At 34.5% G+C, this 16378-nt stretch overlaps 1 protein-coding gene across 1 annotated transcript; it reads left to right on the top strand.

Moving 5' to 3' along the window:
* The first annotated feature begins 2698 nt into the window (after window positions 1-2698).
* On the top strand, window positions 2699-9078 carry LOC105056084 (uncharacterized). Its single transcript, XM_073247577.1, is given in 10 exon segments — window positions 2699-2899; window positions 4962-5069; window positions 5072-5616; window positions 6264-6600; window positions 6700-6781; window positions 6974-7040; window positions 7768-7953; window positions 8076-8136; window positions 8243-8582; window positions 8664-9078. Coding segments are annotated over 9 exon segments (1608 nt in total). The 5' UTR covers window positions 2699-2871; the 3' UTR covers window positions 8437-8582; window positions 8664-9078.
* Window positions 9079-16378: the final 7300 nt, after the last annotated feature.

Below are 16378 nucleotides of genomic sequence, written 5' to 3'. Positions count from 1 at the left end.
CGTTTGAGCATGAAAAAATAGACAAAAAATGAAAAAATATATGAATGAAAAAGATAAAGAAAAAAATTAAGAAAAAATATAGAAAAGATCAATGAAAATAAAAAAAAATAAAAAAATTAAAAAATTAGATCTTTTTCCATATAGTTTGATTGATTTTTTTCTCTTTTCTTTTCATTTTTTTTTTTTCAAAAATCTATAAGAAGAAAAGTATATGAGGAAGATCGGAGGGGAAGATCGATGCTGTGATGATAGAGAGTAAGAGATGGTAGAGACTGATAGGAGGTAGTGGTGAGGAGAATAGGAAAGAGATAGGTGCTTTTTTTTTTGAAGATCTGTGAAAATGAAAGTATCTGAAAGAGATTAGAGGGGAAGATCGACATCGGTGACAATGAAAAGGAAAGTGATGATCATGACTGACAAGAGGTGGCAGCGAAAAGAGCGAGGAGGAGATGGACGTCCGTGAAAGTTAGCCAAGGTTCAAAAGAACTTGGAAAGAAGGAAAAAAAAAATACTATCGGAAAAAAAAAAAAAATCATCATGGAGAATTTGGAGCTCGACACAGCGTGCTGAGACAGCTCTGAACTCCTCAGGTAAGATTGGTCATGATTATCTTTTAATGATGGTTATTGAAGCATCAGACATCTTTATTATTATGTTGTAAACATATATAAATTGCTGAAATGCTTGTTGTATTAATTTCAAACACTGGGCATGACCTTCACTAGTAAAACTTGATGCCATTAAGACAATTTGAAGCCACATAAAACTAGCTGAAAAATAAGGGCCAGTTATGTGCACGGGCTTCTCAACATTATCAGTTTTTTCAAAAAATTATATACAAAGTTTTGCATCAAGTTCTTTTTGACATATTTATATCTTGTTTCACGACATTGTACATTTTTACCTACTTTTAAACTTTTCTTTTTTGAGAAAAACTTGCACGCTTCTCAACCTGGGTTATAGTTATATGTGTCAAAAAGAGGGGGCGGGAGCAAATTTGGGGGGAGAAATTCTTTGTGCACCGGTCGACATAGAAAATCTGACACGGAGTACTAGATTTTATCCGATTAACCATATAATTATTATTTTTAATAAATATTTAATATTATAGATTAATTTTTTTATTTAAAATTTTATATAATAAAAATATTTTTATTTTTTGAAAAAAAATTATAACATTTTATGCCATGTTATAGTCCAGGATGTCATAATATGATCCAAGATATGATAATATAAAAGAGATATTTTTGTCCAACCACTTTTCAATACTTATTTAATGTCAGTAGATCAACTTTTTCATTTAAAAATTTTGAATTACGAAAATATCTCTATTCTTTGAAAAAAATTATGACATCTCGTGTATATTATGACATCCTGCTTATATTATGACATTCTGTGGACAAAAATTATAACTTTCTGAATGCAAAATGTCATAATATGGATATAAGATGCCATAATTTTATCAAAGAATATGGATATTTTTGTCATATAAAATTTTTAAACGAAAAAAATCAATCGTAGATATTAAATACGTGTTGAAAATCGATGATTATGTGGACCAATCGGACAAAGTGGTGCACTTTACGTCGAATGTTTTGCATCACCCGCGGTGCATAAAATTTGCCAATTTGGGGGTAGTATAGCTTCCTGCGGGTAACATTGCAGCCCACAAATCTATGTGCTATAATTCTCCGAGAGAAATTCTTTGTGCATCGCGCACGATGCGCGTAGTGTGTGTGGTGATTGGCTCATGTGCGGGATCAGACAAATTTTTTTTTTTTCGCACCACTATCTGACTCCACATGTGAGCCAATCACCACGCGTGATGCACAAAAAATCTCTCAATTCTCCAATATCGTTCATCTCATCAATGGAATGCCACCAATAATTAAAAGAATGGGACTGTGTGATTAGTGTCGCTCCACCAAATCAGATGGCCACAACCGAGAAGAACAAGATAATCCGATCTCTTTTTTATTGGACCGTGATGCATCACGCGAACACACAAGATGACTTCAAGATAAATCGGACGGTACATCCGATCCCGAAAAAAAATAGTACTTTTCCTTTTAATGGCAAAAATCCTAGGAGAAGATCTATCAATCTTAAGGCTGGCAAAATATGATCCAATCTGCCAATCCGATCCGTATTCGACCTGTCATAAATAGGTTTGATTTTAGGCTAAACAAATTTGGGTCATAAATAGATCGATCTGTTTAATTCGTTTAATAATTAGATTAGATTTAAATTTTAGATATCTGATCCATTTAATTATTTAATATTTAGATCGAATTGAGTCTGATAACCTATTTAACTTGTTTAACTTATTTCTGATTCATTTAACTCGATCTGTTTAATCTGTTTAACCCATTTAATATTCATTTAATTTGTTTAAAATCTGTTTAACCTATTTCTGATCCATTTAATCCGATCTGTTTAATCCGTTTAACCTATTTAATCCATTTAATCTAATTTAATTTATTTAATAAATAAATTAAATAATTTAGATAAATTAATTATTTAATAAATTATTTAAATTTAAATTTAAATTTTAATTTATTTAAAAAATAAATTAAATTTAAATTAATAATTTTTTAATTCAAACCGTATTGATCGATCCGATTGGCACTCCTATTGAATTTCCATTCGCTTGTTTGCGGTCGATATTTATTTATCTATCCAGTTCCCTACCTTAAATCCGAGATCACGAAGCCGGGAAATCTTTATTCGGTGTCTATGGAAGAGGAGCATGCTAACTAAAATACGAGAGCGGGCGCAAGCTGAGTCGCGGTTATGGCGTGTTAGGGATTCGGCGCTCGCGAGGTACGGGTCCCTGCGATTTCGATTTGGATCGAGAAAGAGAGAGAAACGATGGGGAACCGGAAAATCCCAAGCTCAGGTGCGACTCTCGTGCTCCGAATGATCGCCGCCGAGTGGCGGCGATTGTCGGATGGTGGATTCTCTTATGACTTGTGGATCGATCTTGGATTCTGTTTTTCCCTTTCTTTCTAATATGTTCTTACACACATTTTGGTATTATTTGCTGAAGCAATGACGCTGATTAACTGAGGTTTTTTTATCTTCTGTTTTTTGGTCGTTCGCTTCTAATTCTTATTTGAGACTAATCCTTTTTTTTTTTACTAATTTATGCCAAATACTTGTGCAATGGATCTGATTTTGTAAAGAAATGAAATTGAAAGGATCTCATTGACAAGATTCTTGTCAGTTTTAATTTGAGTAGACTATCTGCAAGGTTGAATTTTTTCTTCTTAGTTTTTGTGTTCTTAACGCAGTTTTGCAAAGTAAAATGAAGTTGAGATGGATGTTCTGTATCTCATATATGTTTGGTATAAGATAAGAAGATAGAAAGTTGGCTTTTTTCCCCTAATTTTTCTTGGAGTATATTTTTTCGTTTGATGTTGAAAAGCGGTAAATTAGGGTTTTAGCTTGCTTTCTGATATTAAGGTTTAAATTTATGATGTGTGAACTAATAGTTCCTGGTGCTTACCTTTTGGTTTAGCTCAAAGTCCTTTCTTGCGACACTATAACATGGTTATCGGAGAGACAGTTAGTTATTGATTCGCAAAAACATATCCTTAGAAATCATAAGGATTCCAAAGAAATGCATCCTGACCTGACATTCCTTAGTCCGTTTTTTGTAGTCATTAAAATTGCATGATTTTTTTCATTACTTTTTGATTCAACTCTCTCTTCTTATTGCTGTTCTGATTTGTGATGTATTGGCACTTTCCTCTTTAAAGTTGTGGTGTTGAGATGCATCATGTGAAAACTTTACTCAGCCATATCTGATCTGCAGAAGCCTGTGGGTATGATTGAATGGAGTTTTATTGAATGGTAATGTGAGATGATGGGATGAACAATAAAGGAGGAGCAAGAAAAGAAGAATATTCATGTAAAATTTGTAAAAATATAAAAGAAAAGGGATACAAGTATTGCAACAAATAATTAGACAGCTACAACTATTGCTAATTCTGTTATAATGCAAATAATTCTTACAGCTAAATAGCTAATATATGTGGGCCTGATTATCCATTCACCATTGTTATATAATTTTCAAAATAAATGAAATTAAACTTTTAGGGCCAGCAGGAAGAGAGGAAGGTCTTGAAAATGGGAATGAAACATGTGGAAGACCTAAAAATGATACGCATGAAGTAAAAGGTGGTGGAGATTTGTGGACATTGGTGGCACTTTGATTTTATAATTTTCTCCTTTTGCACATAATATTGTGAATGCTTGTGGAATTTTCATAATCTACTGAGATGTTTCCAGTTGTTTATTATCTATTTCATTTTTATTTTCCTGAATTTGAGACTTTCTGTAGTTTTCCTTGAAGTTTGGGCAAATCTCAATATTCCTGGTGAAGTAATCTTGGATCCTAACTTGGTTTCTTTGATGACATGAACCTAGGTCTGGCAATTGATTTGAGCTGCTTACAACATTTTTTGTCATATGTCTCTGCATATTTTCTAAAGTTTGCTATTTATTCATAGACATCCTTGTCTCACTTCAGATTAAGGGGAAAATGTAATACACTGTTATGACCAACTATGGTATGAGAAACATTAGTCTATGACATTCTATGAATGGTATATTTAATAATGAATCTACCTATGGAATATGTGCATGCTCATGCTATTTTCTCTAAGATGTGGATACTCGCTTAGGATTCCCCAAGCTAACATTCAGACTAAAAATAGATGAGATATAAAGTCATGCGAGTATGCCTGCATAATTGAGATAAATTCATTATTTATAAACCAAAGCGTTTTAATTTGAATAATGTATCTCTGATAGGCATAGTTTCCAGTCTAGGGAAGCTTGTCTTCTTCTATTTTACTATCTTGTTTCTTGTTCAGGCTCAATATCGATAGATTTAATGCCTTTGTATATTTTTTTTATCATGCGTTAAGAAAGGTTTTTGGTTTTTGGGTATTTAGAAACTCAGTTAGGACAAGAGAAGCGGAAGAGGAGAAGGGAAAAGCACAGCTCGTCAGTTGCAAATAGAGTCGAGTCAATGGAAGAGAGGAATAGGCGAAAAATATCAGAAGAAAAAATGATGTGAAATCTACCAATTTGAAAAGTACTGATTCCAGTGCACTAAAGAAGTCCAGCTTCAGCGAGTCAAGGCCTGCTAATTCAAGGAAACATAGGAGGCATCGAAAAAGAGGCATGAAAAGGCATTCTGAGAGTGGTTCTATGGTATGCTCCTCACTCTTAGCTGTTCGAAGTGACACTTCTGCTACAAGGTCATTTTTACCGGGGATTGTAGGTAAGGGCCATAGGTTGAAGAATAATAGTATCAGAACAGCAATTGGTGATGCTAAGGGGTCATCAGAGAAGGGAAATAGTGCTTTGACAATAGCTGCTCATGTTGATTTAACTAATGGCAATATGCATACTGAAATTAGTTCAAACTCGGGTAATGTAGAAAATACTCGGTCCAATAAAAGTCGAAGAGCGAAAAGGAGGAAACAGAAGGATTTTTCCTTGTCTCATTATAGAACTGGACTTGATCAAGAAAAATATTTTGCTTTGAGTTCATCCATATCAGACGTTGCAGAAATAGAAGGTGTGGGAAAGAATAATATGAATGCATCTATTGAAAATAAATCAATGCCAATAGCCACGAAAGAAGGTGGTGGTTTGACAAAGACTTCGAATGATGAATCACCAAGCAATAATTTCGTCTCCTCCGAAGTACATCTAGACCAACATGTAGTAGAAAACCCCAGTTTAAGCCAAAATAAGAAGGCCACAAATAAGGTGATTGACAAGAGCTTGGATTGCCTTGATTGTGATATTAAACAAATTCAAGACAATAAGCCTAACATTTTGTTGCAGCTTGCTGAAATTGGTGGTGCAGACACTTCTAATAGGGAATCTGCATCAAGTAAAATTCGAAGAAGGGTCAGAAAAAATAAGCAAGTCATAAGAGACATGAAGAGAGAGTTTCAGATGATGCTATTGAACTAAAGAATGAAGGTTTCTCACAAGGCCATGCCAGTCCTGTAGGAAGCAATTTAGAGTTGCTTGCTACTGATGAAAAGCAGGGACCAAGTTTGCCTCCTTCACCAATTAGAGGCGTTATAGAGAATTTTGCATCTTCAGGTTTACCTGACAAAGAAGACGATCAGTTCCATTTATTCAAAAAGGGGGATGCTAATTTCTCTTTCCATGTGGACCATGATCTCATGGATGGCATATCTGTGAATCATTCTGAGAAGGCATCTACTTCAAAGAGGGAAGCTGCATCAGAGAATATGAAACCTGCAGATCATAAAGATTATGTTTCAAATGTAATGCCTTTGTCAAATCATAGAGATGCAACTCATTATCAGGATGAGAGCGAAGTGCCTTCTTTATTGGTGAACCATGCTATGGAGCATTGTATCTCCATAGATTTGTCCAGGAACCGGGATAAGAAACTGGATGTGCTGCATGTTTCACCAGGAAGATCATTAATTACTTACACTAAAAAAAAGTTGCTTGTTCTTGATCTTAATGGAGTGCTGGCTGATGCTGTTCTTGATTATCGGAAAACCCTTAATGCAGATAAATGGATTGACAAACAAGCAGGTGAATGTTGACCACGATGTTTAACATCTAATGTTAAATTATAAGCTGTCATTCTTTTAAAATTTAGGTGCTAATGTTGACTTTTGTATTGCATTTCAGTCTTTAAAAGGCCATTCTGTGATGATTTTCTGAACTTCTGCTTCGAGAAATTTGATATAGGGATCTGGTCATCAAAAAAGAAGTATGTCTTCAAAATTTTTTATGGTTCATCTTTTTGTTCTTTTATCTTTTTTTCTTCTTCTGTGTTTTTTCTTCATTGTGAAAGCATCTTAGAGCTAAGTTATTATGCAGTTGGTGGCCAACTACCACATTTTTGGTTCTGCTGAATTTTCTGCTGTGGTTCTATCATTGATGGGCTTCAAAATTTATGCAGAAAAAATGTTGGTGCTATGGTTGATTATCTGATGGGGGATGCTAAAAATAGGTTGTTGTTTTGCTGGGTAAGTGTTTTATAAAGATACTAATCTTGAGAGTTAATTTTGCTTTATTATGAAATATTATGATGTTGCTTGTATTAATGTATCTGGACCTGGTTTGAGATACTTCACCATTCTTTTCTAGTTCTCATTAATAGTTTGTGTGATAAAGTTTTTTCTACTTGATAAACGCTTCTTTTTCTTCGCTGAAAAACAGTAAATTATCTTGTGCTACTATTCCTTAATACAATTATGGTAGCCCTAATGATTTGTTACCTGATATGAAAGATAAATGTGAATCTTGGAGCTGAACTGAACTTAGAGTCTGAATAAAAGATACTGTATTTTTCTCTCCTGCTACAAAGGAGCCTTTACACTGGGAAAGGTATCATTGATGTGCGCTAACTATCCAAAGTGTCAGGCAAGGTAACCGTAGAAAATAAGTTGAGGGTCCTTCTGATATATCATCTATGATGTATGTAATCATCTTCAAGAAATATGTGTTTCTGGCTATCTGAGTATATTGCAACATTGCAACTTACCATCTCTGCTGGAATGGTATACTAGGTCATATTTCATGCTTTATGCCAATTCTAGCATAAGGCTTGCTTCTTGTATAGTTTCTAAGCATTCCTTGTAGATGATCTTCATTTGCAGGAAGTGAGAAATGCTATCTATTATGTATTGCATCTGCAACATATTTTTTTTAATTACAGCTGCATTCAGTTGATATCTTCACAATTTTGTTCAGGATAGATCCAAATGCACTATCACTGGGTTCTCAACAGTTGAGAATGTGGAAAAGCCATTGGTTTTGAAAGAAATGAAGAAACTATGGAACAAAGAGGACCCTGATCTTCCATGGGAGAATGGAGAGTATTTGCCATCAAATACATTGCTGGTGGATGACTCTCCTTACAAGGCCCTCTGTAATCCCGTAAGGACTCCATCTTTTTACCATTTTTGGCATTTCTGAATGGATTAACCACCTTTGTAAGATCTTTCACTTTTCTGCATGACATCTCTCTCATCCGTTTGTTTTCTTGAGTTCTTGTTTAGCTGCACACTGCTATCTTTCCACATCCCTACCATTTTTATGATGAAGGTGACAATTCTATAGGTAAATATTTCACATGATTTATAAATCTGTTTTTTTTCCTCCCCTTTTTTCCTTTTTCTTCTTGCTATATGGAGTCCAAATTTATGGCTTTAATATTCATGAGCAGGTCCAGGAGGAGATCTTCGAGTCTACTTAGAAGGGCTAGCTATGGCTGACAATGTCCAACACTATGTTTATGCTCACCCATTTGGCCAGCGAGCAATAACAACAGCAAATCCATCTTGGAAGTTCTACCAACAGATTATTGATAAATTTGGGAATTATTCCTCTCCGACCTGCAAGGCCACTCATGACCTTTGAGAGCATCATCTAACTAATGGTACCAATGAGAAATAGGAGATGGAAAATGAGTAGCAATGTGATTTGAAATTTTGAGGCCAGTATGTGCATCCAACATGATGAATGAGGATGACAGAGTTCGCTTTTTAGGAATTTAGAACTGATTTGTAAGTAGGCATCTAGTCTTTATCAACTGAGATTCTTGTTTTACCAATGCTTTATCTAATATACTTATTTGATTTTTACAGACTGCGATTGTTTTCACCCCTGCCAACAGTCAAAGCATTATCATGTCAAGCCGGACAATTGATCATCAAGTCGGATAACTGATTTTGCAGTTTGACGTTTCACTGTTCCGTGTATACTGTTGTCATCTAGTGTGAAATGTACACGTCTTTTATTCTTTTTTCTCACAAAAACATGTCTTCTATCCGTTATATTTTTTCAATTCTTTGATAGAATTGGAGATCATTACTTGTTCTCTTTACCAGTAATTGGGATGTTGAGTTGAAGAAAGCATGTGATCTACTACGAATGGGTTTCGGGATGCCATAAATATCTGTCCACTATTTTCCCATGATGTACACCTTGGATTCATGAAACTATTCCAAGATTTTAGACATGGTAGTTAGAACAATCTGAAGTCTTTTTCTTTCCTTTCAATATCCCTTTTTGTTTTACTGTAGTACTCTAGGACATGATTTTCATCTTATTGCCTGGGTGCTAATTTGCCTCCTCAGGAACTGAAACTTATTGCGTCATCAATGCGGTTGTTTTGATGCTGACGGTTTTTTTGAATAAATTAGTGTGGCTTGGGGTTTTTTGCCCTTTTCTGATTTAACGCTTCAGTCTTTTGTTGTTTGTCAGCTGTGGCAGTGGATGCTGGAGATAAGATATGTTCATCCAAGGTGCTCTTATCTCTGAAGACATGACAATGGGCTGATTTTATATTTATTTTTATTTTTTATGTTTTTGAGGGTTTTTGCTAATTTGAAACTTGCAAAATAAGTTTTGATCATAAGAATGATGTGAGAAGATAATATAATAAGATCTCTTGGAATATATAACTTGGTTTAGGAGGAAAAAAGGTTAATATATCATAAACAATTTTGTGTAAGCTATACTGGAGTCTCTTTTTTGTTTTATAATTTTTCAAAGAGTTTTTATAAATAGTTGCTGGAGGTGTTAATGCATTAATCACTGCAGACTAATTTATAAGTGTTTTATGATGTTGTATTGCTCTACCAAAATTTATCTTGTAACTTTAGAAATGATTTTTTCTTTTTAGGGATTTTTTTTTAAAAAAAGTTTTGTTGTGGGGGCAGATGCGTTGAGCCAAGCCAAGCTGTATATAAGGCTACTCAGCTTGACTCGGCATATTAGAAGAGTTGCCGAAGTTTGACTCAAGCTTGAGCCAAACTTTGGATGAACTTAAGCTTGGCTCAACTAAGTTTAAGCCAAGCTTTAATGAGCCAAGTTTTCCTGCTGTTTGTGAATCAAGCTACTGTTCAGGCTCAGCTCATTTACGGATCCAAGCTTCAACAAATGTTTGAGCTCAGCTTGTTTGTCAGCTGAGTCGAGCTTGAGCCCAAGATGCTCATGAGTTGCTCGGTTCTTTTGCAACCCTAGTCTGGGGGGACAAGCCCAAACTGAAAATAACCCAATAACAATCTCATGATTGGACAGAATTGCATCGCGTTGGATGGATCGAAGAGCCTGGTGGGAAGTTGTTGTCCGATAAAGATCGGTGAAGAAAGGAGACTGCTAGATTGGCCATTTGGTTGACTGGCTGGTATGATCTTTCTTTTATTCCCTACAGTTTTATTCTTAGTACCATACATCATTCTGATATGGTATGATCTTTTAAAGGACTAAGATTTAAGTGTTAGTTTTTGTAATCTAATTTAAATATCTAAATTAGATGACAGCCATGTGTTGCTCCAAGATTGCGCACTGTTAGGAAGTCATGAAGAAGTGTTCAGTTGTAGTAGAGAACAAGTCTTTATTTGCTGGGGAAATATGGTGGACAGCCAACTAATCGCAATTAAGGTCAAGAGTCCTGGAAACCTCCTAACTATCATGTAGATCGCCCCCTGACAGAACTTAACTAGATAGTGGATAGGTTTATTTTATGAATATTAATAATTTTGCTTTATCTTGTATTTTTTGCTTCATTTGATTTTCTTATTCAAGTGGGTTGGGTTTTTCCTAACTCTTTCTTAGAACAAAAATTCATCTGCAACTACCATCCATCAGGCCATCATTCATATGTTTATTGCAATTACTGTTACTTGCCTATGGGTCACCAATGCCCATCAATTTATACAAAAATAATGGAGAGATGGCCACACACATAGACTAAAACCTTCTGCATCACATCAATGTTGATGGTTTTTATTATCTGATTGCAAGGAGCACAGATTATAACTAGTCATCCAGCACAAATAGATAATTCTTATCTTTAATTAGAGTTGCTCTGCTTTAGATTTAGTGACCCTGTAAAGGGTCATAAATCAAAAGATAAACTTGATTGTAACCCAATTAAAAATTATAACTTCTCATCTACAAATTAGTCTTGGGGATACATCATAGCCTTCGCATTCACAAGTTCTTATACCATTGAACATGAGTGTAATGCTGTGATTAATGTTGGGAAATGGAAATGTATGATGATCTTTGCTGAATTTAACTTTGTGGAAAATTTGACTACTAATGCATAGACAACTGTTGCTGTTACAAAGTCTGAGACTAATCTTGAAGTTGCTGTCCTTGTGATTTTACCAACGTATGAGATGAACAAATAACGGCAGCTACTTCATGGAAGAATATTCTGTTGCACTCAATCTACTTTGTTTGCGGTATGCTTGATTTCTGGTTTATGAAAGGCTGTGGAGCATAATGTTACAGTTGGTTCGGCTCCAAGAATATTGATTGTTTCTCTGGATACAAAATATCTAGCTTTAATGGCCATCGCTGATGTTAGTGTTTGTTATTAGGTCTATTTGATTGTATATTTTTGGTGTTCTTGGCCCATGATTTCTTGCTATTGTTGCCTACATGTAGACATCCCATTTCACATGATGTGGCCACAAGATTTTGTTTAATCTTTACCTTTCATCATCCCCAAGCCATTTTCACTATATTAAGCTGATTTTACAATCCAAACCATCACTGGCCATGTCATCCACTACCATCCTTGAATCATGATTAACCTTAATAGTTCATTATCCTAGTGCAACGCATTCAAGTTGAGTGAACAGATCAAGTCACCATATTGCATTTATATTGAACTACTTTAGATAATTCTAAAATTCACTATACATAAATTTCTCAGATTTTATAAATCACTATAAAAAAGATTTTTTTTTCAAGTCATTATATCTCCCCAATATTTGACATGAAAAATCAATCCATCACCTCAATCCTCATAAGTCAAACCTTATCTTTACTCTTGCAAACCTTTCTCTATTTTACCAACTGAAATGTTCCTCAAAATAACTCTTACACATTGTCCCATCCAACAAGTTAAATCTATTTGCTTTTCAAAATAGTCATCCTTGATTTATTCCTATGATGCCAGCTAACTAATTTATTACATGCCCCATGTTTGCCTACAAGTAGCCTTCTGCCCCAACTTCCTCTTTATAACTTAGAAGTATGGCCGACATGAGAACATGGAGGCATCAATGATCTATAACGTACAGTAGCATCAAGCAGGAGAGACAGGGTGCGATTAGTGTATCATTCACTTGTTTTGACTTAATAGGATAGAATATTTTGAAATTCCAGAGGCCTTTAGTATAATATTTTTTTTTTTAAGAAGTCTCTATGTGATAGTTATGTCTATACACACACTATTCCAATCTTTTCATGAATTTTCTTCATAGAACTTGGCAAAATACTTTTCTCCATGACAATCTCATGGCCAAGTTTCAATTTTTTTTTTTTTTCCCTTCGCATATATGGGAAAGTTGTATTGTATGCCTGTCAAGGTTATTTTTTTTCACATATTATTTTTATCTTTACGAACAATTCACAAGTTATAAGTTGTGTGATGCAATTGGCGTTATGTCTTTTTGTAAATCTTTCAAATGGCTTGGGTTCATTTTTCTGCAGTTATTGTACAAGAGAGAGAGAGAGAGAGAGAGAGAGAGAGAGAGAGAGAGAGGGAGGGAAAAAAAAAACAGCATACCTGTATTGATTGATTCAACACGCTACAACCAACTGTAGAAGACTGTAGCGGTTTTTTGAACCATGATTGTAATGCGCTAGACAAAAAGGCACCTAGTGTTGTTGGGCTTTCAAAAGCAATAGATGTGAAAGGAAGTTTAAAAGTTCATTAGAAGCTCCACCAACTCTGGTCTCCTTTTCTAATATGATAGCAATTAAAGGCATATGAATTAGAGAGCGTTCTAACGTACAAGTTGTTGTAAAGTTTACTAACCATTCAAAATAATGCTTAAAATTAGCAACTACATCAAGAACTAATTGTTCATCAAATGTATATGCATATATTTTAATCAAGATTTGCCGTATCGATGGTTACCATACTGACATCGGACCAACATACAATCTTGTATTGTATCAATATTCAGTGCATCTTGATGTCATATCAAACTGATACTAATACTATCATAATATGGTATCAATATGATATCTAATATCGAGATGATGATCCTTGATTTGTATAAAAGATATCGGTCAAAAAGTAGGAGTGGATGCTTTAAAATCATAGCCTATCAACTGTTTGATTATGAAAAGTCTCATTCCATTTTCGAGGTGGAATGGGAATAGTTAATCTATTTAAAACTCAATCTCTATTTTTCTTAAGAATTCAAATTTTCATTCCGATTCCAGTCATGAATCAAATATTTCGAACGATTTGGCCGTTCCGATTTTATTCTAGATACGAACCAAATATCTCTTGGATTTCTCGACTCCGAATTCGTGTTAGTTGTTGGCAATTAAGGGTAGTGAGAGAAATATAAGTCTCCAGTTGTTGGAATTTTTGATCTAACACCTCCCATCACATACACATTAGTTCGTCACCATCCTCGTAGCAACTGGTCATATAGACCTGCCTCTGCATCCAGTCATTGCTCTTAGTGGGGGAAAAAAGGGCAGAAGCTAAAAGGGCCAAAGAAACTGATGTTAATGGGAAAGACATCACAGGCTCTTATTGAGAAGGAGGTCAGGTTGGCAACCGGCATTGATGCCAGCTATGGTGCTTCAGCCACCCAAACATCTTGGCCCACTCTCACATGGTGTGCCATTTTGCTCTGGCTCTTGGATTAATTGCTTTGTGGCTAAGGACTCCGGTTTGGCACAATGGATGCTATTCATTTCAGTTTTTAATTAATTTGTATGTAAAAAGATTAGCTTTGTTTTAGGATAATATGCCTGGTATAATGGCACTAGAAACCATGCACAAAAGGGAAAAGGATATGCATTTGCTAGTAAAAGATTGGAAGTTCCATTCATGTTATGAGCCTTAACTAGAGTGCTGCTTCGGAGTCTAGATTCTAGACTGCTTTAACTGACATTTATCAGTATGACAAAGTGATAAGATTTGGTTCACAAAATGCTGGGTGCTGTTAGGGTTCTTAATTGTATAAAATAGGAGGAAATCTCTAATTAAGGCTGTCAATATATCACAGCCCTATACCTCACCCCAATCATTGAATAATTTACGAGAAGATCAAATCTTGTGATTGTGTATATGCTAGAAGATAATCCCTAGTTTCTTTCTTTTTCTTTTATTTGAGTTGGTGGGGTTTGGGGAGGGGGGTGGTGGGTGGTTGGTGTTTGTGTTTGTGTTTGGGGGCTTTTATAATTACATTTCTAGTTTTGAACAAATAATATGTTTCCTTTTCTTTGGGTTGGACAATTTTTCAATTATATTTTTATTGTGAATTTAGGTTGTTTGTGTTGTTAAAATATTGCCTTGTGTTGGTTTATAGAAACTGATTTCAGCCTACATATGTGTGCGCCTTAGCATCTGGTTTAACCTGCACATAAGTCCCACAAAATGGGACTTAGTCAGAGCAGACCACATTGTACACAAGAAAAGAAATTAAGTGAAAACTTGGGTCTATTTCAGCCAATTTGATCTACTTTAAAAGTTAATGTATTAGGTCAAGTCCTTGGATTGAAATCACCAAGACCTAACCTAACACACTTGCAAATCCAAACATCATAGTGCTATGCAAGTAAACAACGTTTTAAAACCAAATTTCCTGAAAATCTTGAATTATCAAATATTTTCTATTTGTCTAGTACTCCATGAACAAAACAATCATGGCAATTGTTTTAAAGATTTCTCATTGATATGATGCTGCTTGAAAATCAACCACACTTATGCCTTTTTTTTTTTTTTTAATTAAATCCCTGATCAACTGTATGCATGCATATACGCTTCTATTCAAAAAAAAAATAATAATAATAAAAGAGAGGATATATGCATGAAACAGAGTCGATTTATAACCTTTAATTTATCAATAAGAATTTATTCTTCAACCACATTTCCTTCCTGATAAATGCACTCCGGCTTTTCTTATGCATTTTTCATTCATTTCTATCTATTAATATTATGTCCAAGAGTATATATGAAGTGGAAGTACATTAAGGATCTTCTTCGTTTTAGTAACAGATTTCTCCATATATAGAGCTAGAAGGAGGAGTTTAAGGACTATCCATCATGTACTCTTCTTATTAAATTCTGTCCTTTTGTTTCATACAAGTGCAATCATAACTAACATAAAACATGAGTAGAAGACTTTACGGCTGCTATGAATCTATATGCTAGAGATTGAAGGTACAATCTAACCATTGGATTTATTTTACTCTCCACAAAAATTCACAAGCTTACGAAGATCCTTGTTCATGGACCAAGATTTCTCACATAAATAGATTTGTGGTATGATAGCATGCGGTGATTCTGTAGTGGCTTAATGTATTGGCGAGGGGTTCGCAGATAATTGGGTTTTGTTGGTATTTTTACTTTAGCTTTGTAGATCATATGTATAATGATTTAGATGATGTTATGTATAATTGCTGCTCACGCCACCATATCCTCTTCCGCAGCAATCACACACAAATGCAACTATTGCACGGAAGAATCAGTTCTTTTCATATAATATATCTCATGATTTCTCATGGTAAATAAGAAACTTTTTGAAACTTCAAATATTTTTTCAGAAAATTAGAAATATTTTAAAAAAATTTCTTTCACTTTGTTGGATGAAGTTCCATTATTTATTTTTTTATTACTGAAATGTTGGAGCAAAACTAAATAAAGTAAAAATTATTAAGAAAGCACAATTTCATCTATGATTCTACCCTATCCTTCAACTTCAAGAATTTCTAAATAGATTAGTCGGGTTTTCAAAATAATTCAAAGTAATCATCCCATCCATATTCATTAACAAAGTTGCGGCATGTGATAAACAAAGTTATTACTGACCTAGCTAGCAGGTGTTCTTTGTATGACAATGCAAGTGAAACTATTGACCATATATGCTTGGATGCATCTATTTTGTGAAAGTTTGGAACATGTTGCTTTACAGATGCTAGATAAACGGGCTTCCATATGATGTAACGGACTTATGGTACATTTGGAGAGAAAAGAATAGGAATATAGCAACCTCAACAGCTATCACGGTGACCTAGTGTACGCTGTGAAGAGAAAGGAACAATAAACTGTTTAATATTCGTGAAGAAAGAATCGCAATAAATATAAAGAAGAACATCTTGGATCCAGCATTGAAGGATTGAATCAAGATTTCAGATGGATAAGGTATTATAATCTGACACATAATTTAAATGCGACAATTGCTCCAAAAAGAGAATATGAATGAATAGATCGTAAATTCAATTCTGAGATTTTGTTTTTTTTTTTCTTCGAGGAAGATACTAATCGCAGCAAGATGAAATTTCACAATGATGCAAATCTTCAATATATCTG

Source organism: Elaeis guineensis, chromosome 13, assembly GCF_000442705.2.
Source record: "Elaeis guineensis isolate ETL-2024a chromosome 13, EG11, whole genome shotgun sequence".
Classification (NCBI taxonomy): domain Eukaryota; kingdom Viridiplantae; phylum Streptophyta; class Magnoliopsida; order Arecales; family Arecaceae; genus Elaeis; species Elaeis guineensis.
This window is presented reverse-complemented; position numbering and strand designations above follow the sequence as displayed.